The 23392-nt window shown below is 44.0% G+C and overlaps 1 protein-coding gene across 8 annotated transcripts in view; it reads left to right on the top strand.

Annotated features, from left to right (window-relative positions):
• SFXN5 (sideroflexin 5) overlaps nt 1-23392 on the top strand; it is a 103852-nt gene that overhangs the window by 20200 nt on the left and 60260 nt on the right. For all 8 annotated transcript variants that reach the window (XM_072862777.1, XM_072862773.1, XM_072862775.1 and 5 more), the window contains 3 exons: nt 3617-3694; nt 20093-20119; nt 21464-21518. In XM_072862777.1, the coding sequence (XP_072718878.1) occupies nt 3617-3694; nt 20093-20119; nt 21464-21518 (160 nt within the window). The remainder of the gene's footprint in view (nt 1-3616; nt 3695-20092; nt 20120-21463; nt 21519-23392) is intronic.

The raw sequence follows: 23392 nt of genomic DNA, 5'->3' as shown, positions 1-23392 counted from the left end.
GCCTGCCCAGAAGAGCATGGCCATGAGTCCGTGCTGTTGGATTTCATCCCATGTGCCTGTTTCTCAAGGTCAGCTTTTCTTCTGTATGAGATCTTCAGCCCTTCTGGAGGAACAGTGCATCACCTAGTGCTGCATCACCAGAAAATATCATCGTAATTCATAATGCTTCCTTTTTGTCCAATGTCCAGAGGACTTGGCTGAAATAACAAGGACTCATTTCTCTGTCTGGGATATTGGATAGATGTGGAAAAGTTTGACCAGTGACTGGCCTTATCCATTGAAGCGTTCAGGATGTACTTACTTATGCTCCTAAAGAATGCAAGCTCCTTGCAGGAGAGGACCACGTATTCACTCTATCACTTGCATATTATTTTTTATTAAGATAAGTTTAAATTTTAAGACAGATTTAGCATATGTATACATAAGGGAGGGGGGCTAAGACACAAAGTTTTGTTGCTATATACAGCTTGTCTGTTATGTCTTCTTGGATGATGTCAGTTTTGGTTCAAGCAAGCAGGTGGAAGAGAAATCCACTGAAGATCACTAAATCCACAGAAACCTCACCTGCCTTGGCTGAAAGCAGTGGGAGGCTGGGAAGGTGCTTAGGGGAGACATTATTTCTGCTTGCCGCCTTCTTGCTTTTCCCTGTGCGCCTGCTTGTGGCCACTGTTGGAGAAAGTTTGAGTTGGGTGGATGTTTTTTCTGAACCAGTAATGAAAGCTTTTCTATATGAAGTCATTCTCTGATTTTGGGGGTAAGGCACAGTGTTTCCACAGCCAGCTTTTTAGGTGAATGGGTGATGGCCTAGCCTTTGAAGAAGGGGGGGAAGATTCTTGAACCCACTCAAACATCCTTCATCTTCGATACTCTTTGTAAAATCTGTAAAAACTGATTAATATAGTTTTCTGGTCTTCCTAATTGCCCAATAAAATGGGAACAGAAGAGCAAAAGAAAGTGCTCACACTTAGCACTAAAATATAGTCCAGTTTTGGCCTTGACCATCTTTCCTTGAGATCCTTCATGCTCTCAACATAGCCTAGTCCCCTTCGGGATGGGGAATGAACGTGCCAGCAGTTGAGGATGATGCCAAAATCTGCGAGTGGATCTGAGTCCCATCTCGTAAGAGAAATCCAGAGCAGCTCTGGGAAGTCCCAAGCCAAGTGGCTTAGCAGAGTGCAAGAAGAATGATCGGCAGTTCTTTCTGCAGCGGTGTGTCAGGCATGGAGCATGAGACAGGCTGAGTCAAAGAGGGAGCCAATTTCAGGGCAACACACCCAGAAATATGGCAGAAAACAAAAAAATTATCACTTGTTACATGTGTGTAGTGACACAGGGCCATGAACTTCGGGCTGGTAGCACTGACCTTGGCATTAGCACCCAACACAAGCAAGCCCCATGTCTGAGCCCACATTTTGCCAAGAATATATCGATTTTTGCAGCGTTCGTTCCTGTCTGATGCTAAACCTCATCTGGCGTCTTTGTACAGACTCCACTTCTGCTGAGTAGCTGCTAATCAATGTGAGAATATATAAAATACATAAAATACCAGGGCTGGAAATAATGGGGCACTGATGATGTGAACTCAGCCAGTGTAAAAATGGTCATGGATCTGATCCCAACCCGCTTGCTCTGCAAAGTGAAGGAATTGCCACTATTCCATGTCCTGTGTGTTGAATGTTTTAAGGACAATAGTCATTCATTAATTGCTGCTTTCAGGTTGGCGTAACTGCTGGCGCTTCCAAGGAAACAACAAAGTACTCTTTGATGTTTGCATGAAAGAGAGAAAACTAGTTTCCCTGCCACCGATCCCATGGATGCGAGCTCGTAATGAGCTCAGGGACGCTCGCCTTATTTACAGGAGGGTTGTGAGAGCGGAGCTTGCAGTGACGACGAGGAGCCTTGACACGATTATACTAAAACCACAGGGCTTTAGATGAGCCACCATCACACTGCATATTATTTTAGACAAAATATTCTGTATTTATGAAATGTCCTCCGGCAGTAATATTATAAAAGCTGCCAAAACAACAGAGCTAGTGCAGAAATGTCAAACTGAAGTCAGTGTTACTCATCTGGATGACAGATAACCCGCAGGAGGCTTCTGAAAACGTTTAGCTGAGTGATTTGTTTGGCTTCAAATATTTAGGAGCCATTACTCGGTGATCTGGTGCTTTCTGCAGGCTTGGATAAGCAGATTTAACCCCACCGAAGCCGCTCTGTGTATCCTGCCTTGTTCCTCTTTAGCTTGGACTAGTCAAAGAATCTTTCTACCTGTCTACTTCTGCCCTGTGCTTTTTTTATTTCAAGAAATGTTTATATATTATATATATAAAGTGTATATATACACACATTCTATATAATATAGTGTGTGTATATATATACACACTATATATATATTTCTTGAAATTATTTTATATATAGTTCTTGAAAGTATTATATGTATGTATAAACTTTGACTGCTTCAACTGCAGAATGCTTTTTTATATTTCTATATATGTGAGTAACTCTTCTGGGAGTAAGCTGATGATTCTGACAGGCTGGTAGCATGGCTTAGTGCTCTTGTGATCTCTTGAACACATGAAGTGAATTTATTCTTCTCTTTTATCACAATGTGAGGAAGATCTTTATTTACACATGCAAGTATTTGAATCACTAGTGATAGTCGGATTCTAACTTTAACTGCACTGATGACTGACTTTAGTATTTTTAGAGAGAACGTAATCAGTTGCAAAAACCCTGTCTGAACGAGTGTGTAACAGGCACCGTAAAAAAGCAGCACAGGTCAGTGGTTCAGCGTAGTGACACTCTGAGATCCGCCTGAAGTCTATGAAAATGTCATGGTATTTCAGCTAAATTAACTGACTTGAACTTCAATGCGCAGTTACAAAGCGGTGCTGTTGGGTCACCTTGCGTGCCGCTAAACGCTAGGTCCAGCGGAGCTGCTCTTCTTTATATGGCTCTGCTGAGATGGGGCTAAAACTTGCCGCCCTGTAACTTTTTAGTGGGCACTGAGCGATAGTGGTGATGCTTAATATGTGCAGGCTTCTACCTTGCTCTTCCCTTCCGCTATACCTCCCCAGTACCTGCACTGGGAGAGGGTGTGGGGGCAAAGACAGGTCTTCAATCTCAGGGGTTTCCCTGTAGACATCACTGGGAGATTCCAGTCTGAGAGTTGGCATGGAGTGATACCAATATCTGAGATGGGTATTCTACGTTGCACCTAAATGTATCCTTTTTGTCTTAAACTATTTTCTAACTTTAAGCGAGAACTCATTCATCTCTGAGATTTATCAAATCTCTGGTACCACACTGAAGACTCTCAAGTTTTTATGATGTCTTCTATAGATGCATTGCGGGGGGGGTGTTGTATTTTCTCTATCGTTTCTTCCTCTATACCACTTCTGTAGTTAGATACAAAAGCGCAGGGCTGTGCCAACCAGCAAAACAAGTGTCCATGCATTCTTTTTTTTTTTTTTTTAATATCACATGGGTAAAAGGATCCATCATAAGGTTTGCATGACAGAAGATATAATTCTATAACTTAAATTCGTTGCCTTCAATAAAACAATTCAGTGCAGGACAAATGTTGCAGACCACGCTACTGTTTTATTTGCAGAGCCGTCTGAAGGAAGCTGTGCAGTTGTTGGAGGATTACAAGCATGGGACTTTGCCGCCGGGAGTCACCAACAAAGAGGTAAGAGGAAAAAACCTTTTGTTAAATTTCTACTTCTTCCTGCTAAAGTCTAAAGGAGGGGGAAGGAGGTGGTGTTTTAGGCTGTGTCTACAGTCAAATGCACTACTGTAGGGCTTTTTTGGTGTTTCTATTGGTAAAATCCTGTACCGGCTCTGTTCAGTTGAGTGCTGACTTCTGCAGTGTTGCTTCCGGTCCCTTGCAGCTCAACTGCCTGCGTGTTATAGTGAATTTGGGTTGTTCTGAAGTTCCCACGTTATAAATGTTGCTGAACAGGTCATAGCAAGGGGCTTGCAGTACAAGCATACAAGTTTTTTATTTAGAATAAGTAGAAAGTTTGGGGTTTCTGACTTGCAGAGTTATCAATTACCTTTGGCCAACGCTATTGCTTTCCTTTCCCTTGCAAAACGTGCTTGTGAAACTAAAAAAAAAAAAAAAGAAATTTTCTTTTTTTAGCTGAAGGAAACCTTGCTATCAGTCCTGTAGGTTCTTGTACTAGCAACTGTGATGCATCAGCCCCCTCTCCTACTGTGTTCCTGTTGGTTATAATAATTGCCATTCCTTCACTGAAATAAATGTTGTTTGGGCTACATATAACCCCCTGGATGTCCTCATGTTGTAGATGATACCATCAGTAGTGGTCCTTTTTGCTGGGTGATGTTCTTACTGTTGGGTTGGAAGCTGAAGGAGATTGTGGGAACCCCACTGATGTGAAGGTCTTCACAGAGTTTCGGCAGTTGCTGAGAAAAGGGTGATTTTTGGTAGAACTTGATTCTGCTTTGGGATGGGCTGGGTGATCTCTCCAAGACCCTGTCAGTCCTGTTTTCTGGACTTGTGTCTGATATTCATCTATATGAACGCATAAAACTTGTGAAAGCAGAGAGGAGTATTGCAGAGGGGCTAGACTGCTTTTTGAGCCTTTTACCTCCAAATCAGTAGCGTGAAACAAAAATCACTGATTTTTTCCTGTGAGTGTTATCTTGAACTCTTTTCCTTATCTGTCCGTGTGTGGACACTCGACCATAACACCGACAGAGGGGCTTGTTTTGCGGTGCGTGTTTGTGCATCTAGCACAAAAGAATTCAGTCCTGTGTAATTTAATGTAGTATAAAGAACAGCATGAATTGCTTGGCAGACCCGCTTCAGGACCTCTAAGAAGTGGCCGTGCCAAAGGACCGGTGCACCTCCCAAGTAACAGTGATGGAAATGGTAGCGCGCTCTTCTCCATACCCTGTAGGTCAAATAACCCCCCCCCTTTTTTTTTTCCTGTTCACCTGTGATAATTTCTTCTCATGAAAGACAAGTATAGCAGGTAAATGAAGAAAATTGAGATTTGCATTCACTTTCGAAAGTGGCTACTTGTGTGGTAGGTGCTGTGTTGGGAAAGAGGCATGGCTTCAACAAACAATAAACGGGAAATATCCCCTCCCTGTGTGATGTGCGGTACGAGGCATTGCTCTCCTGGTCTTTTGATGTCACTGCATTCTTTCAACCATAATGTGATGGTAAGAAAAAAGAAACCGGGGTTGAGGAAAGGAGAAAAGCAAAGAATGATGCAGCAGCAGATGACTCAGTTCCCATCTGCCTTCAGGCAGATGAAATACAAGTCATTCGCTGTGGCAAACCACGCAGACTTTTGACCTACATTTTGGGTTTGCGTAGTGACAAACCTAGGATATACCCAGAGTTCATTCAGAATTGCACTGAGAGAGAACAAACAAAAGTATCGCGCTTCTTGTTTCCCTTAGTCATGACAACGTATGCAGGAGGTGAACCTTGTTATGCAAGTTGGAGGGTTTCGAGTGTTAAATAAAGGTATGGGGCGGAGGAGGAGAGAGAAAATGATGCCAAAAATGCCTTTCCTAGGGAAATGTTAGCACATCAGTGTAAAAAATAATATTTTTTGTAGTAAAATCTTGACACGGTTCACTTTGATCACAGTGTGAATTATGTTAGAGGGGTTTATGTAGTTTTGCTGACTGTAGGATAAAGTAGCTCTCCCAGGAGGAGCCTGGGGTGGAATTGCAGCATGTGCTTGTTATTGTATTTAACTATGCTTTGCTGCATTAATTAAACCAGACCACAGAGAGAGGTGAGTAAGGCCTGGGTAGATCCCACCAAGGCTGTGAGACTTGAATGTTCACCCATGATACTGCAACCCCTCTAAAAAGGGTAAAGATGGAAGGGACCTGAAAGCAGATGGCAATTGGTGTGCTCGGGCTGCAGCGGGATGGGAGCAACCACAATTATGCAGTGGCCGAAGCTGCCTTGTCAACCTGGAGAAAGGATCCATGAAGCCAGCAGGTCCTTCTTCACTCCTGGAGCTGGCTGGTTGTAATGGAATGGGAAGTTGAACTAGCAGGGGTAAATTGGGCAATAAAAGCACCAAATGCTGTTTGGCACTCTTGCGATCCATCTGGGTGAAGGTGAATGGGAACTTCTGACTGGGTTAACTGGGAGCTTCCCAGCGTGGCATGCTGGGCTGGCCAGCTCTTGGGCCATGATGGTGATATTCCTTGAGGGACACCTGAAAACCCTGAGTCCCTTTAGTCTGAATGCTCTTCTCCCAAGTGTGCTCGTGAGTGGACTTGAATAAACTACTTGCCTGCATATGGTTGCGGTGAAGCAGGTGAAAATCTTCAAAATGTGGTTGTTGACTATCTCTTGTGAGAGCATCATTATTGCCAAATGGGTGAATATCCTCTCAAGCAGAGCCACTAATTTAGAAACAAATTTCTCCTGTAGGAGGGCATTACTTCACAGTTTTAAGCTGTGGCATTGAAAACTGCAATTAATCATTGCACACGTGGATATTCTTACGTGCTTTTCTCTTTGCATCAAAGGTGATCTTTGTAGTCTTTTATTGGCATTAGTTGTTTCCATTCCCTGGGGCATCTTCTTGTCATGCAGCTCACGTGGTATCATTCCGCCTTTGTGTTTACTGCTGTGCTGCAGTCCCAAAATAATGCTGAATTTTCAGCTTTGCCAATGATGACCATTTCTGCCAAAGAACTACAAGGCCCAGATGATCTGTATGAAGACGGGGTTTCATTGAATGCTGAGGTTGTGGTGGCATCAGGCGTTGGGTACTTCTCATATTGATTAGCCAAATACTCTCCTTTCCCTCTCTGAGACGGAGAGGAAGATCTAGCAGTAAATCTGATGGAAACAGGGCTGTGGTTGCTGTCTCTGCATGGAGGACGTAGGGCTGGATGCAGCTCTTGGTGTATGCCACGAAACTTGCACTCTGAGCATCGGTTGTTTTCTAACTCTGAGGGCAGAGGGGAAGGTGGAGGGGAGCGTGTGGAGAGGTCTGGGTAGCTGGCAAGCTTGCCAGTGCTGAATTAAATACGAGTGTGCCAGATATGTACAGCTGTAAGTGTCTCATTAATTACTGGTGCATTTGCAGAACATACGATGTGCCGGTTGATTGCTTTGGGGGAGGGGAAGCATCTCACTTGCATAGATATCACCCCAAATTTTCTACCGGTGAATCAAAGATGCCTGGAGAATACATTTTTGCTTTACTCAAGCTAAGTTTTACCGGTTTTATGGCTTTTCTGTGCACCACTATCTGCAAGATGGACTCTGGCTACAAGGCATTCACAATTTGCAGTTGTTGTAGTGCAAATTCGGGAAAGGGATTCAATGCAGCTCTGGAGAGGTGCCCACTTTGTGGCTCGCGTGCATGGGTTGATGTTGGAATAAAAGACTGAGCCGTCTGATGTTTTACGTAGCTGATAACTGAGTGTCACACACACCTCTGATGCACTGATGAAATTGCCACATGCTGGCAGAAGACCAGCAGATGAGAGGTAATTTGATTTTTGGCTGATTTTTTTTTTTTTTTTTTAAATCCCTCTTTGACTGTGAACAGAGCTAATCGCCTCGCATTCACTGTGGGTAATAAGTGTATACTGGAGTAGTGACTTGGCTCATCTGACGCGGTAAGGCAATTGTGTCTGAGAGATGCTAATTCACTATTATTACTCATCAAAAAGGCTGAGTAGAACTTCGTGTGGTGCTCAAGAGGGAAGCACTCAGCTTTATCCTCTTTGTTTAAGAGCTGATTCAGGTTTGGTTGCTAGAGCCCCTTAGAGATGCAATTGCTACCCTTGTAGCAGGCTCTTCAGGCATGGATTGGGTATAGCACGTGCATAGAAGAGATGCCTGAATGGTCTTCTAGGCTTCATAATGAGAATTAAAATCATGATCACCTTAGAAGCCTTTAAAAATAACAGTTTGGGCAGAGTTTTAATGCATTAGCTTTCTAAGACACACCCCACCGCCCCCCCCAAATATCAGCTTTGAGATCAAGAAGACAAGTTGTTTTGACAGAGTTGTTTCACTGATCTCCTGACTGATCCACTTTTGTGGTATGGCGCGTTTAACAGTGTTCAAATTCCTTTTTTTTTTTTTCCCCTCATTCAGAAATTCGTGGTTCTCATGAAGGATGGCAGGCAGTAGCTGAAAGCATAACAACAGCTCAGCACAATCTATATCACTTGCTGAAATGGTTTCACCACATGAAAAATGGAAAATAAAAAGCCTAAAGCTATGTAACGTCAAGTATCTCCTCCACAGTTATCTTCTTGACAGGGTTCTTGTAGAGTGAGTCTTTCTCTTCTGCATTTTCAGAGCAGATTTTTCAAAATGAGCTGAAATGGAACAATTATGGACTAACTAAAGAAAAAAAAAACCTCTGAAGAGCCATAATCATCTAAAGAAAAAAACTCTGAGGAGCTGTAATCGTACGTTGCTCCAGTTCCCCATGACCATCTCTAAGCCAGTTTCCAGAATAAATGCTGCTTCGCTCCACTTGCTCTCTATGAGATGATTCATGGACACCAACACTGCCAACACCTACATCTCTTCCACTTTCAGGTCTCTCACACTCATCCAGTAGCTCTTGTACTTGCTCTTGAACTGGAGTGATTTCACCGCTTGGGAGAATGACCATTAACTCAAGGTGGTAAAAACCTATTTCTTGGGCGTCATTAGCAAAAATGAAGAATTGATCTCTTAACTGCCAATAGCTGCTAGACTGCTGATAGCTTTTTATTGAGGGAAACTATAGGGTTTTTTCCTACATTAGAAAAATGTTTTAAAACCATGATTTTTATCATAGGTCTATCAATTATGTACTCAGCAAAACAGAGGATGAATAGCTGCTTGATAAGTATTTATTCACTGCTGTGTATTGGAGCAAGAAGACATGCTCCAGTCTCCACTTCTTCAGCTTAGCTTATTTACCCAACTTTTTCTTTGACTATTTAAGAGCCAGACTTGTTTTTTTATTAGCTGTGAAGCTGAGTGTTTCACATTCCACTTATTAAAATCCCACCAACCGAAAACATTCTGTGTAGTGGAAATACTCTGCACTGTAATTAAGCCCCCTCTCTGACAAGCTCTTACGATTTCATAATTTGTCTCTAAATAAAAAGGTATTATTGGTAATGCAACCATTTGGGGTGTATTTCTGTCCTCTTGGTCATTTAGGTTAGATATTTCAACAGGATTGGAGAACACGCTTGGAGAACAAACTGCCTGTAGGCTTTGGGGAGGTTTGGTCTCTTGGTGGGGGATTTTGGGTGGTTGCATGTCTCTGCGTTGGGTGATTGAACTCCACGGATCCAGAAGTGTTTGATGGAAGAAACAGTTGTTTCTTATAATGGTTTAGAAGTACAAATTTTTGCTGTGAAAGCTTCAAGAGAACTGGTGAGTTTAGTAAACTTCCTATTGCTCGGTTCCATTTGGTGACCGCATCCATCGATGCCCTTCGTTTGGCTCCTTCTGCAGAGGGTAAATGCATTTGAAGTGCCGGCGTGTCATCTGATAGCATGTATCCCATTTCATCTCCTGGTCCTGGAGGAAGCTAAAAAGCAGTAGGATCGCTAGAAGGGGGAAAAAAAGGAAATGTGTAGGATTCATGTTGATGGGAGATACTGGTTCAGTTGTCATTTATGTCTTGTCTTTTCCAGCTCCGTAGGTATTGCTGAATTATTGCCCCTCTATGAGGGTTTCTTCGTCTCGTATGTTCTTTGCACTTTGTCCTCCTCATTTAAGTGGTCTCTCCTTATACTTAAGCAACCTTTTTAGCTTGCATTCCTTACAGACCGCTCCGTGGCAAGAGAGAGATGTGTTAAAAAGCCCACTGCTGCAAGCCGTTTTTAATGACGGCTTCCGCCGGCGGCTCCCGGGGTTGGCAGAATCCGGCCCTTCACACGAAGCTCCGGTGGCTGGTGCGATCTGCGAGTGGGTAGGTGAAAATGACACACACAAGTGCACTGGGAGCCAATTTGCAGCAGAAGGTATAGACTGTAACATATCCAATTCTAAACAGGGCAGGCAATTCCCCAAACTGCCTCCTGGAGGGAATCTCTGCTGGAGTAAAAAGGTTTCATTTGAGGGAATACTTTCTCCTATAAAAACAGGGGTGGTAAAATAGTGGCCTGATAAACAAGGATGAAGAGCCAGCTTGCTTAAAAGCAGACGTTTTCTCTAGCTCGGGAGGGTCGGTGCTGAGGTTTAGCCTCAAACCAAAAGGCTGTACCAACTGCAGGGCATAATGATGTGGCTTTTGTCCTTTATCCTCAGGCTTCTTTCACTAATTTGTAGGATTGCATCTGTGTCCTCTGTGTGTGTGAGTCCCTTTCCCAACCTGTCCAACAGACCAGCACAGATTGGAGGAACAGATTGATGCTGGCATGTCAGCAGTGGTAAAAGTTAAGAGAAGCAGCACTCGGCGGCTATCAGATACAGAGAGATTTAAATCACTCCCGTTTTACGACACAGCTGCTTTTTACTGTGCGATTTTTGTGCTCAGTGCTGCAGAAATGTGCATGCCAGAAAAGCCCTCTTAAACATCGATGAACATCAGATGTGGACAAAGATGTTCAGGCACTGAAGATCTGCCTTGGAAGGACTTCAGTAAGGTGTCAGTGCTGGGGAGATTTCATTATGAACTTCAGGCTGCTCTTGTCTTTCAGCTCTTCCCCCAAAATGCCTTATATTTTTATTTTCTTTGCTAGAATTCCCTGCAGTAATTCCATGCTTGAACTACGCTGCTGGCAGGCCCAGCAAAACGTGTCCTTTCTGTTGTGCGCTGAATCATTTTTGCCTTTGAAAATGGGGTAGAAATAGCTGCTCTCAGCTTAATATCACTGCCTAGTATCACTGCTCATCAGCCGAATATCGCTCCAAATATTGAACAGCAGCAGCCTAGGCTGCTGCTGTTCAATATTTGGAGCGATATTCGGCTGATGAGCAAGTTAGGATCAGAGCCCTGATTTGCTCCATTTGTAGATTCACACCACTCCGTCCTAAAAACTTAGTATCTAAACAGGAAGTAGAATACAGTCTAAGAAATACGGCGATGAAGGTTCACTGTCCTCTTCTACCTCCCCTCTGTCCCTTTGGTCCTCATCTCAGGCTGGCACCCTGGCTTCTCCCTGTGGTCCTGCCAGCAGAGAGAGGTAAAGAGCCACAGAATAGCAGAAGTGTCTGAGGGCACTTCGAGTGCCTTGAATGAGGACTTGCAAGAGTGAATGATGCTTTTTCTGTGCAAGGTTTTTATTTTTTAATGCCAGCGTGGGGTCAATAAGAGGTTTAAAAACTTGTATAATTAACTAAATGCAACCCTCGTACATATGCAGCCCTTAGTCTTACGGAGGTGAGGCTGTCCTTAAATGTGCACCCACAGTAAAGATGGTACCTATTAAATTTATCATTCCCTGAACTTTATATGTGAACTGGTACAAATTTGTTCTGTGCCCAGAATATTGCAAGGGAAAGTGTGATGCCATGGCAGCGTGAGCTGATCTAAGTCAGCCCTGCCATGTCTCTGCCTCCTCTCCTCCCGGCCATGTGTTCCCACCTCCTTGCTGGCTTGCGCTGGCACAGCTGGTTCAGAGAGCTGATCTTAATAAATACTAAAACTCCCTTCCCCCACTCCCAAAATGCTTCATTTTTTGACTTGAGCAGCTCCCTATATTTTTTCTCTGCTCTACGTTGTCTGTACAATGTAGGGGATGGAATGCACGCCTAGGATGGGGAGGGATGGTGGGGCTGTGGTACTATAAACATATACCAGCTTGAGCTGCTGCAGATGAGATAAGTCTGTGATGGAGGTAGGAAATTAATCCAGGTTTCATAAGACCAAGACTAAACATCTTGAGCTGGGGATCTTTTGCTGACTAAAATCCTTGTAGCTCCGAGACACCAGGTGTTTAGGTTTTTGATCCATCTGAATCTTCCTCTTTGTCTGCTGTAGGATCGTAGGCTAATTCAGGCTGGAGGGGACCTCAGGAGGTCATCTAGTCCAACATAGGTCCCTGGATTTACTGTTGGAAATCTGTCTGCTCCTTTGACTGTATGTTTACTTATACATGCATGTTAAGATGCTTGAATATCTATCTGTTAGAAAACCAGATAGCAGCGAGACAGCTCTATTACCCGATTTTGTACCCTTAGAAACTCCACCCTGAAAGCTTCACCCCTTCAGCATAAGGGGGTCGTTGGAGGGAAAAAAAAATAATTAAAAATAAACCCAAACTGAATGATCTGTAGTGAGAGGAAAAATGCAGCTTTTCGAAATTGTCCCTTGGAGACAGACACTTGCTATTCTCCAGCCAGCCCCTTCCTGCGAGCGTTGGCGGAGCATGAACTGTGGTGTCAGTTGTGACTTCTCACTCTTCAGCCTTTCCAAATGCAGTTTTGGCAACTTGCTGTTTTGAAACTGTTTCATTTCTTCCCCATTAGTATCAGTGAAGTGAAAAGAGGCTCACCAGCTTAATGGGCATATATTTATTACTGTGTTCTTCCTTCAATCATGTTAGCAGCGGGAAGAGCCGCTCATGCTGTCCCAGACACAGCAGAGAACAATGAATCTATCAGAGTCTAAACAGCATCCCTTTTGGAGAATAATAGCTTTTCTTAACAGTGTTGATGAAGAGCGAAGAGGTCCATTTGCAGTAAACTGTACTTTTTTTTCTCTCTGGTCTCTTGCAGGATACGATAAAACGTAGATATATCGGTTGTCCTGCTGCTTCCTTTTCTTTGCGAGAGAGTAGCCTGTTTGCTGGTCCAGGGGCTGAACTTGGACCTTCTGTTTTCTGCAGTCTAAATATTCTTTGTGACACTAAGATGGTCTAAGATGGGCCAAACGTTTTAGGCATCATTTCCAGACTGTCAGGGGACAGAAGGCACCTAGGGAGCTTGGGCAGAAGTGTGGTAGGCTAATGCACCTTAAAGAAACCATGCTAAATGCTGCTGTTGATGCTCTTACTCAGTTACAAACCGGCTTTGCTTCATCTCATCATTTGAGGATTAAGAGAGTTTATCTAACTTCACATCTAGATTACAAATCAAATTAGATTCGCAAGCTCCGTATGGCTAAAATAAGCTGAAACAAGTCTGATCTAGAGCAACCTAGTTGGATTAGTAAGCCTGGCTTCCAAAGCTGTCCTTTAAACCATGTAATGGCACCTAGGTCCTTCTGCAGCCCTGGCGGAAGTAATGGTTTTCTGTGAGTGCTTCTTACTCTGCTTAAGTCTTTCCAGTAGAATGCTGTGAGGATTAATTAGTTAATGTTTATTGAGTGCTGCGAAGCTGCAAAGTGTTATTTAAGTGCTATCTTTTTTTATCAGTCAGGACTTGATTCTGTTTCCACCTACACTTGGTTTTGTATCTGTGTAAATCTGTGTATTGCACTGGAATTGCTCGTGGTTTCCAACCTGGTTCCCAACGCCGAGGCGCTTGCCTTGCCGTGCTGCGGTGCAGGCAGGTATCTTAGCTGATGCTCTTCAACATGTGGATTTGTTCGCAGGCTTTATGGTTCTGCAGATGGGCAGCAGCTCGTGGCGCTGTGACTCAGCGGTGCTTAGGACAGGGAAGGAGTTTTCCAGTGGCATCCAAGAAGAGCAGTGGCTTCTGGTGCCTCTTCTGCTGACTTATTTCAGTGCCAGGTGCGGGGCAGAAAATGTATAGATACCCTTTGTGATTTATCCCATGCATTGGGTCATTTGAGCTTTACCTCCTTAGAGCTAAAACCTTTTTAATGTAAAGATTATTAGGAGAAGGGTTGTAAAAGGTCCATCGGTGAGATTTCCTACTAAGGAGCAAGTGTAGATAGTGGTTTATGTTACCTTGTTTTCCATGTTTATTAGTAAAGCCAGACATCAGATTCCATATATATTAGCAGGTAGGGTTAGGCACATCAGCCAGGTTTACAGACATTCAGGTGACATTAAATGTGGAATCAAAAGGACTAGGATTCCACCATTGTAAATCTATAAATCTTGCTAAAAGCATTCAGCCCTAACTGAATGCTTTGGCTGGAGCTTGTGATGTGCATTTGTCTCTATGTTAAATATCACTTTTCAAGAAGTGGGATTTTGGGACTGAAGCTGGAGAGAAGTGGGAGAAAGCCACGCAAAGCATGAGTGATCGCACTCCTGGGGGAGAAAGTACGGGTGGAGAGTGAAGCAGAATGCGTGGTAGCTCTGTCGGGCTGCACCAAACTGCTTTGAGTTTGGCACTGGTGTTTAGTTTTAGTGAAATACTAAAAATAGATGCTTATTTGTTTTCATGTTACCTGCTGAGAGGTTCTGGGGATGCTGCCCGGAGTGGACAGACCACCGTAAATGCCTTTAGTAACTAGGAAGGTAGGAGGGAAAAATGTGGTGCTGTAAGAGGATGATGTGTTGGAGAGTGCAATGCAGTGGGCACTTGCGAGATCTTTGTCCATGACTGTGTAAACTTAAAAACAATAAAAAATCTCAGAAGCATAGTGAAATAAAAGTGAAATAATACCAGTGAGAAGCACCTGCTGTGCGAGATGGACCTCCTATTTCAGCAAGTGGGCCTTCAGCGGTGAAGCCATGGATGGATGTTCTTCTCTAGCTGCACTTGCTGCAGACTCTACCTTCCTGCCAAAAGGGCCACGAGGAGCAGTTTCAAATGGAAGTGTCCCACGGTACTGCTGGCAAAAGTGATTGTGCCACTTTTCCAGTACGTTTAACCTTATAATGAAGATTAATATGAGCTAACCCTGCTGACAGGGTGTGGTGGAGCTGCTGATGAGTGCTTCTGGTTCAAGCTGGTGGCCCTGGGGAAGGACCAGATCTGCTCAGCTAGATTTATGGGAGATCTCTTTGGAAAAGGTGTAGTGCTTAAGTCTGTGATTCCTAAATGTTCTAACATAAAATCTTCCACTTTCATCAAATTCCCATTGGAATCCAAAGAAACCGTATCTTTGCAAGCCATGCTGAAGTCTGTACAAGCTGTAGGTGCTTGATGCTTTGGGATGTCTTTACATCCTGAGCCAAACCCAATTTCATAGAATCACAGAAGGGTTTGGGTTGGAAGGGACCTTCAAAGATCATCCAGTCCAACCCCCTGCCATGGGCAGGGACACCTGCCACTCGATCAGGTTGCTCAAAGCCCCGTCCAACCTGGCCTTGAACATTTCCAGGAACGGGGCATCCGCAACTTCTCTGGGCAACCTGCTCCAGTGCCTCACCACCCTCATAGTGAAGAAATTTGAGCCAGAACTAATCACGTAGGTCCCATCTTAAAGTCAACGGAGAGAAGAAAGCACTGCTGGAGTGCAGGTTGTCCAGCCTGTCCTGGTCATCTAGTTGTGATGAGTCGAACTGCTTGTTTTTGCCCACTGACATAAAGGAGATCCAGAGAATTTGCTGCAGTAGGTATTTATTATGTTGTAGACCTCTGTTAGATGGAATGAGTCCCACCTCTGGTGGCTTACTCTGGCCATTTGACTACCAGTTAAGGGATCTAGAATGGAATTAAAACTTGTTCAGAGTCATCATTATCACCTGACACTAATGCAATGCCAGATCCCTGTTGCTGATCCGAGGTGTTCCTCAGTGAATTTTCCAAGCACAGTAAGTTACGCCTTTTGAGCAAGATTTTATTTTTTCTTTTTTTTTTTTTTATTTTTTTCCTCCGGTTTCGTATCATTTAAACAATTGGGATCTGGTTTTGGAGGCTGTCCCTCTGAATGGCCACACATGTGAAAGCAGCTTGCTCTTCTTCTTCAGAATGAGCTTTGCCACATCATATGTTCTGCTCTTGACACCTGACATTTGGAATTCAGTGTGGGATAGGTAATCCGAGCTTTGCTTTAATAAACCTTGCAACTCCCGGAGTGTGAAACTACTGGCAGTTTCTGATGGGGTGCAAACTCCAGGCTGTTACGTTATTAAAATCAAGATTTCATGGGTGCAAGTGGGGTCTCGTGAAAGGGTGAGAACCTCCCTGATGGAGTAGGAAGGGGACGAGCAGATTTTGAGATGGAACTCTGTCTCCGCTTGGCTGGACAGATGAAATAAATGAACTGAAAATACTCATTCTTCTGAGAATTCCCTCTTCGACCTTGTCTTTACTCGGGGAATTTTGCAAACTGTTAAGAGTGATGCTGGTGCAAAGTCTAACACAGGTAGACCACTTAGTCTTTGCAGAGCTTAAACTGATGTGTTTTCTTTTACACGTAGGGCTCATCTACCATGTGACTCCTCATTAGCTCTTTGAAAGTAACTGTGCCTTGTCATTATGCATGATTAACGTGCGATTAATCAGTAAGGGCTTTTCTCCGTAGAGTTATTCCTGACATGGCATATCCAGAGCACGCACCCGTGGGTTTAAGATCATTTCAATGTCTACTACTGTATCGTGCAAGGGACTCGGATCCTGTTGGCTCGTACAGTCAAGAGAGGGAAGCGTTAGAGCATCTATTACAGATTCCCAACATCAAATCTGCCTTTGCGTCTCCATTGACTGTAGGGAGGTGGTTGCTGGCAACGCAAGGGAGTAGGTGGTGTGAATCTGTCGGTGCTCTCCTGACCTTAGGCACCCGAGGCCAACTTCAGCAATGTAGTAGGTGGTCTGGATACAGCCGACTACACTTGTGTAAGGTGGAGCTGGCCGCTTGTTTTAGCGGCGTTGGAGCCAGCTGTAAACAAGGGTGAACAATTTGTAAACATGGTTTTCTAATCTAGGTGAAACTTTGTGCAGAGGGGGAAAAAGAAAAGCCCATCTTTGAGTCCAGGACCATGAAATCTTACTGTATTTAATAGGAGGGAAGTTAGTCTCTTAAGAATAACTGGTACCCTTTGTACTGTTTTGATAGTGGCAGGTGTTAGCTAATAGATACGGACTGGATATATTCTTTAAATAAATGCTTTTTTTTGAAAGCTATCTCTAAGCTGCGATTCTGCTGCTAAATAAGGAATGCTAATGAATGTCCTGTCAACCAAAGATCATTCCCCAAGAGTTATTCCAGTCTCTAGCTCCTTACTGCAGCTTTGGTTCTCTTTAGGTTGTGGCAGTCTTTGATACCCTTCCTTAAATGTCATAAGCACGTAATATTTCTGTATAACTGACTTCAGTTCCTGAGTTCAGGGTTTTAAAGCTATCTGCTGTAGGTGGTGAGCAAAGTGGTATCTCTTCCTCGAAAAATTGTAGAAAAACCAGATGGGACAATGGGAACGATGGATGGAAATCTCATCCATGAGTCCAATGTCCTGAAATGCTGGTGCTGGGAGCACTTGTGAATGGTCCTGCAGCCGATTCCTCCACGACCGTGAAGGACATCTCCATGAAGCAGAGCCTGATCTGTCCTGGTGGAAGGTTGCAATGGGCACAGGCTGGAGAAACTTGTCCATCGCTGCCCGCTCAGGTTGCTGGGCAGATAGTGAAATATGTTAAGAGTGCTCCAACACTCCTGCCCCCTTGCCCTCCGGGCTGCTTTGGTGTAAACCCATGTATGAGCAGGTTTGGTTCTTGCACCCAAATCTGAATGGTGGCAAAACCCTTAGGTAGCTTTGAGGCAGTAATATACAGCAAAGCTGATGTAAAGGAAGATAATCTATTACAGCAGACCCACCCAGTATAGGCTGACTATATTTAGAGAACATGGACCTAAATCTAACATAAAGTGAGCACGAATCTGGAGTCATTCCACGTGCTCCAGCGAAGATGCTTTGGATTCACGCTAGCGTAAATGAGATCAAAATCTGGCTGCTTCTCGAAGATGGCCGGAGAGAGGGTGAATGAAATCTCCAGCAAAAAGAGAGACTTGGTCTCAGAAACGAGCCCCCCAGCTGGCAAGACTCGTCAGAGTACTGGAGCTATTGAAAAATGCTGCAGACAGAAAATGAATTAGAGGATAAAAAAGTGAAAATGAGCTGGCAGAATCTTTAGGTGACTCATCAGGTGCATCTTGTAAAGTCTCTTTCTGAGAAGTAATGAAATCGCATGTTCTAACAATATTTGCACTGCAGCAGGAAAATGCATAAATATTGGGATCAATTAATGAAATTAGATAATTTGACCAAAAAAGCCATAGCGCTGGCTCAGAAACCATCCCTCTTCCTTTTTGCTAGTCTTGGTGCTTGCAGTTGGAGAGGAAAATCCTGTGGTTTCGTTTCGCATCTAAGATATCCAAGACCTGGGCAGCCACAGGGTTACTGGGATTCTTTGGGTAGTGACCTGCAGCTCGAGGACTTCCACTTTCACCCCATGGAAGTTCTCGAGCTGGTGGGCAGGCAGGGACAGAACAGCCCTGGTAGCTGGGCGTGCAGCCTCCCACCCTTTGGATTTTAGGATTGGTGAGGGGAGACACATCTTGTCTCTGCCAACCGCAAAGATTGTCTCTTTGTGTCCCTCAACCTCTGTTTTTCAACTATAAAATGGGGAATAATGATTTTCCTTAAAAGGGGAAGTTTTCCTCAAGAAAGAGCCCTGTGGATATATGCATCAGCCTGTGACATTTAGATATCCCAGTAACTCATCGCACGCAGCGGAGTTCATCACGGAGCTTCAGTTCTGGAGTGAGAGCTGAATTTGGAGTGAAATACTGGGGTTGCTGGTATCAGTGGGTCAACTTATGTTATTTATAATAGAGTAATTACCTTATTCCAACAGTATTTTAATGGATTTCTATTTGGGGAAGGCAGTAAACCTTGGGTGAAGAAGAATGGCAGAATGAGGCTTAATTTATACCGTAATAATGATAAAATCTTAAGCATGAATGCCTGTATTGCAGAATACGCACACGGTGCTTGGGTAGGTATTCTGGTGGGTAATCGTGAGCTCTCCAAGCAAAAAGAGCTATCGCCGTCTTTGGATTTATCAACAAGAGCAGAACTCATCAGGTTAGCCTACCCTTGGTTTGGCAGTGGTACAATTGTTGTTGGAATAATTTGTCTGGTTTCTGGCGTCCTCAATTCAAGAGGATGTTGACAAATTGGAAAGATGCAAGAGAGCCACGAGGGTGGTTAAAAGATTGGCAAACGTGCCTTGCCAACGAAACAGCCAGTCTCCTGGCTCGGATGAATTTTGTATTTTTTTTTCTTTAAGCGAAGGTTAAAGGGTGGCTTTAGCAGCTCCGAGTACCTGCGTGAAGAACAAAAATAGACTGGAGGCTGTCAGACAGAGGTGTAACACAAGCCGGTGCCTGGAAGTTGAAGCCAGACTTGAGCTGAACAGAACAGTTCTTAATAGTAAAAGCAATTGATCTGTCGTGATATTTTACAGGAGTCCTGTTTTATCATCCTTCTCTAGAATTATATACATCAAAATGGGGATTATTATTTTTTTTTTTTAACATTATAATTTACATTTAGGTATAATTCATAGAGGAAAGCCCTCTGGCTTTAATAAGCAGGGAGCAAACTATCTCTTGATGTTGTGCACCTACTCATTAGCTCTACCTGCACCTCACGGATGATGTTTCTTCCTCGGTGCTCGTAGATCTCCGCTGTCTGAGCCAGATTTGCGGTTTTTTGATGCTGCTGAATTACAGTCAGTAAATAACAGTAGGCGCTCGTGAGAGTTTTAAATGAGATTTTACCTCTTCACGAGCATTTTCCGGTGTGTTTGCCTTGTGAAAAATGAAAACTAGTGGTGGTTTATTCTGAATCCAGGTTTTATTTGAAGAGATACTTCTTGTCTTTCCCTGCAGGGCTTGCTCCACCTTTGTTCCCCAGCAAGCCTCGATTTCCGCAGGAAGCTCGTCCAAGGAGAGGCTGTGCTAAATTTACCTTGAGATCTACGTGCGGCAGAGTTACTGAGATAATTCTCGATTTGTAAAGCTTATAGCAGAGCGTGAAGTCTGGCTGTTGTTATTCTTTCTTACCATTCAATATAAGACAGAATATCTTCTCTGCCTCGCTGGTCTTACTGGCCACACCGATTTGAAGGAGCTCGGTGTGTGTAAAGGATCTTTAAATACATCCTGGAAGGATGCAGAAAAAGAGTCTGTTTTAAAGCAGTCCCCGTGTTCGTTTACTACAGCAGCTAAAAGATGAATATTTGGGGTTTGGTATAAAACTACACTGCTCGTTTATTTAAATGCAATGTTCTCTTTTATTTTTCTAGCTGTGGGGAGCTCAAAAAATAAAGCAGGTAATACACTTTTTTTATATTTCATTATTGTTTGCAACTATTGCTGCTTTTTTCCTTTTTGTAAGTGATGCTGTCCTCTTCTCCGTTATTGACTTTGCCAGTTGCTGTTTTGTCTTGCCACAGAAATGTAAATGCAGAGAACACTGTTGCCACCAGAGAAAGAGTCTGATTTTTTTTTTTTTTTTTGTATTTATATATTTTGATGTCTTCATTTTCTCCTTCCTGTCTAGTCAAGAGATTTCTTGTCTCCAGTCTTTTGAAAATAGTTTGACAGTTCTTTGGTAAGGCTTGTAACTGTGTCGTACCTTCCTCCTTTGCAATCCTGGATCACTTGGGGATTGATTTTTCATCCCCAGCCAGTTAATGCCAGTGAAACCTCCTGGGCTCATTGTAAAATTAGGTAAAAATAAGCCAAGGGAGCTTTGTTGTCTGCTTATCGGTAAAACAGATTTAGGATTTCCGTGGAGGTTGGGCTGTCCACAGCCGCCCGCGTTGGCTGAGAAGCTGTGGATACACATAAAGGTTGAATTATCTGGCAAATCCAAATCCCATGGCATGTGAGGGGATTTTATTTGGGTGACCCTTATGGTCTCAACCGGAGTGGGCCATGCCTGCACGTTTTTACCCCAACTCAGCCGGATCCTGAAGCAGCATTTCAGGTTTCCTACAATGTGCCAAGCCAGCTTGTGCAGGCGTACCTGTAGATGGGGAAGATGTTCCTTGGTCTGAATCCGTCTGCCGTGACTAAGCCACACAAGTCCTTACAGGGCGTCTCCTGTGACCCATCCACTTCACGAGCAGCATAAAGTGATTTACACCCTCATTCCCTCCCGAGCAGGTGGTCCTGCCCTCCCCATCCCTCTGCCACAGCGAGCGCTTTTTGTCTGTCATAGGGCAGAGTTTCAGCCAGGACATTAAGCTGCACTTCGGTGGAGATGCTGAAAATGGGCAGGGACAGAAAATAGGTTTCCCTTTTCCCCTTCTAAATCTACATTTCCCCCCATCCCGGGGTTAAGGTGCAGTGGTGGGTGGCCTTTGGGGACATTATAGTACCAAGACAGAGCCACTTTTTATATTGCAGGTTAAATTATTTACTTCTAAATTATTAACTTATGCGAAATTATTTAAGGAGAGGGGAAAGCAGGGGTAGAAGGAGGTTTTGGGGAGGCTACCGAACAATAACTGCTTTTGGTCGGAGCTGCAAAAGCAAGGAGGGTGCTGAGACGCACGTAGTCCTCCGGTGCTCTCTGGTTGGAGGTGCTGTTCGTAGAGGCTGAGTGAATCGCTGCGCCTTGCCAACTGTTGCTGTGCCTTCACTGTGTCTGTTTGCTGACCGTTTTACAGGCCATCATCCATCCCGATACAAACGAGACCATCTTCATGCCTTTCCGAATGTCAGGTATAGTATGTCCCGATCAATCATTAATTTTTTTCTGGGAATTTGTACAAAACGTTTGGGGTTTTTTTTTTCCCTCCTATTTTTGAATTGCATCTTGTCAACATTTAGACCAAGATCGGAAAGTAATTCAGATGCCTAAATCCCTTTGCAATCAGGGAGAATTAGGATCCTAAATGCCTACGTGAGATCTAGTGCTTAATATTTTCCTTTCTTTCAGATGTTTTAACGTGGACTCAAGCTAATATCTTTTCTGGCATTTTTGAAGTATCTGTCACTATAATGGGCATTTTAATTTTGTAGTAAACAGTGAAGCTTGATGCCCAGAGAGCAGCTCAGGGTTTTACTCTCCAGGAGAGGATGGGATGAGCCCTATTTTTCCATTTGCAGTGGTACCTAATAGCCATGGCATTGGGAGCCCAGGAAGGATCAACTTGTCCATGGCTTAACTGGGCTGCTTAATTATTAAATTGTCACCTCCTCCTTCCCATTTTGTGGTGTCCCTCTGCCATGCACAGGTCCACAGCTACCTCTGCTGTGGGTTGAATAGCAGCTCTCTTGAGGATGCAAGTGCAGCCTCGGTCCTTTCTCAGAGGACCTATTTAAATACATAAAACCTTCTCCATATTTTTTGGGGGAACATCTTCACCTGAATACTGGGCACAGGGGAAAAATAACAGGGTTGGTGGGTTTTGTTCTCCGGTTCTTTGAAGAAGGATGATGTTGAGGGTGAAGTGGTGGGGAGAAAAGTCAGGACCCACTGCTTTGCTGCCTTGTTCTGTATTTTTTTAAAAATTTTTCTTCCTCTCAGGTCTTTGCCCTTTCCAACTGTAAATTGGATCCATGAGGCTTAATTCAGTAATATTGGTAAAATGCTCTGAGACCTTCTAGTGGAAGTCATAGAGATGAATTATAATTAGCACAAAAATTGGCAGACTTAGCAGGGGAAAAATGTGAAGCATTTGATTTTTGTGGCGCTCAATAAGATTTGGGGTAAAGGCTTATCTCTATATTAGAGAGCTTTAACTTACACCTATGATTAAAATAGTCCCTCTCTTCTCCATGATGCAAATATACTTTCTTCAGTGTATACCCTGTTCCTTTTTCTACTGACCTAGAAATAAATGAGCTTTCCTGGTATAAAATCACTAGTCGAGAGGTTGATAAAACAGATGGTGAAAGAGGGAGGTCCCACCAATGGTGGCATGGTCCTGCTCCTGAACTGGCATGGGCTCTGCAGCTTGTTAGATGGCTTCATGAGCGTCTTCAGCATGCTGTCCTGGTGGGACCAGGCTCAACAAGAGGGGAATGGGCACAGAAACCTGGAGAGTTTTCTTCTGGGTTAGCGAGGGTAGGTTGTGGGAGGGTCTGATGAGCAACAGAGCTGGCACGAGGGAGGGAACAGATTGCGTGACTGAGCCCAGGAAGGGGGGCAATATCTCCCCCTTTCCATGGCAGCAAGCCACTAGGTCAGCTCAGTTAGCACCACCACGGCAGCATCCAGCTCCTCCTGGTCCGGACCGAGCAGCTCCTGGTCTGAGCTGTCATCCCTTCGCTTCTGCTGATTTGAGTTTTTGCTGGCTGCCTAGCCCAGCTCAACAACACGATGCCCTCTGAAGCGCTAATCCCATGTACTGGCACAGACTGGGTTTACTGAAGTAAGCTTTAGGGTCTAGATGTTATCAGTTTCAGGGAAACTCTTAGACCGCAACCCAAGAAAAGCAAATAGAGGATGGGAAGGAGACTGGGCAAAAATCAGGAGGCTGCTCTAGTTGATGCTTGGTGCATCAGGTGTAGGTCCACAGATGTCCCTGTGGTGGTATGGAGCTGGTGGAAATGAGTGCAGCCCGTCATGCCAGGTGTGGCTTCTACCCTAA

The sequence above is a fragment of the Ciconia boyciana genome, chromosome 5 (genome assembly GCF_034638445.1).
Source record: "Ciconia boyciana chromosome 5, ASM3463844v1, whole genome shotgun sequence".
NCBI lineage: Eukaryota > Metazoa > Chordata > Aves > Ciconiiformes > Ciconiidae > Ciconia > Ciconia boyciana.
The sequence above is the reverse complement of the archived record's forward strand: the minus strand, read 5'-3'. Positions and strand labels throughout refer to the sequence as shown.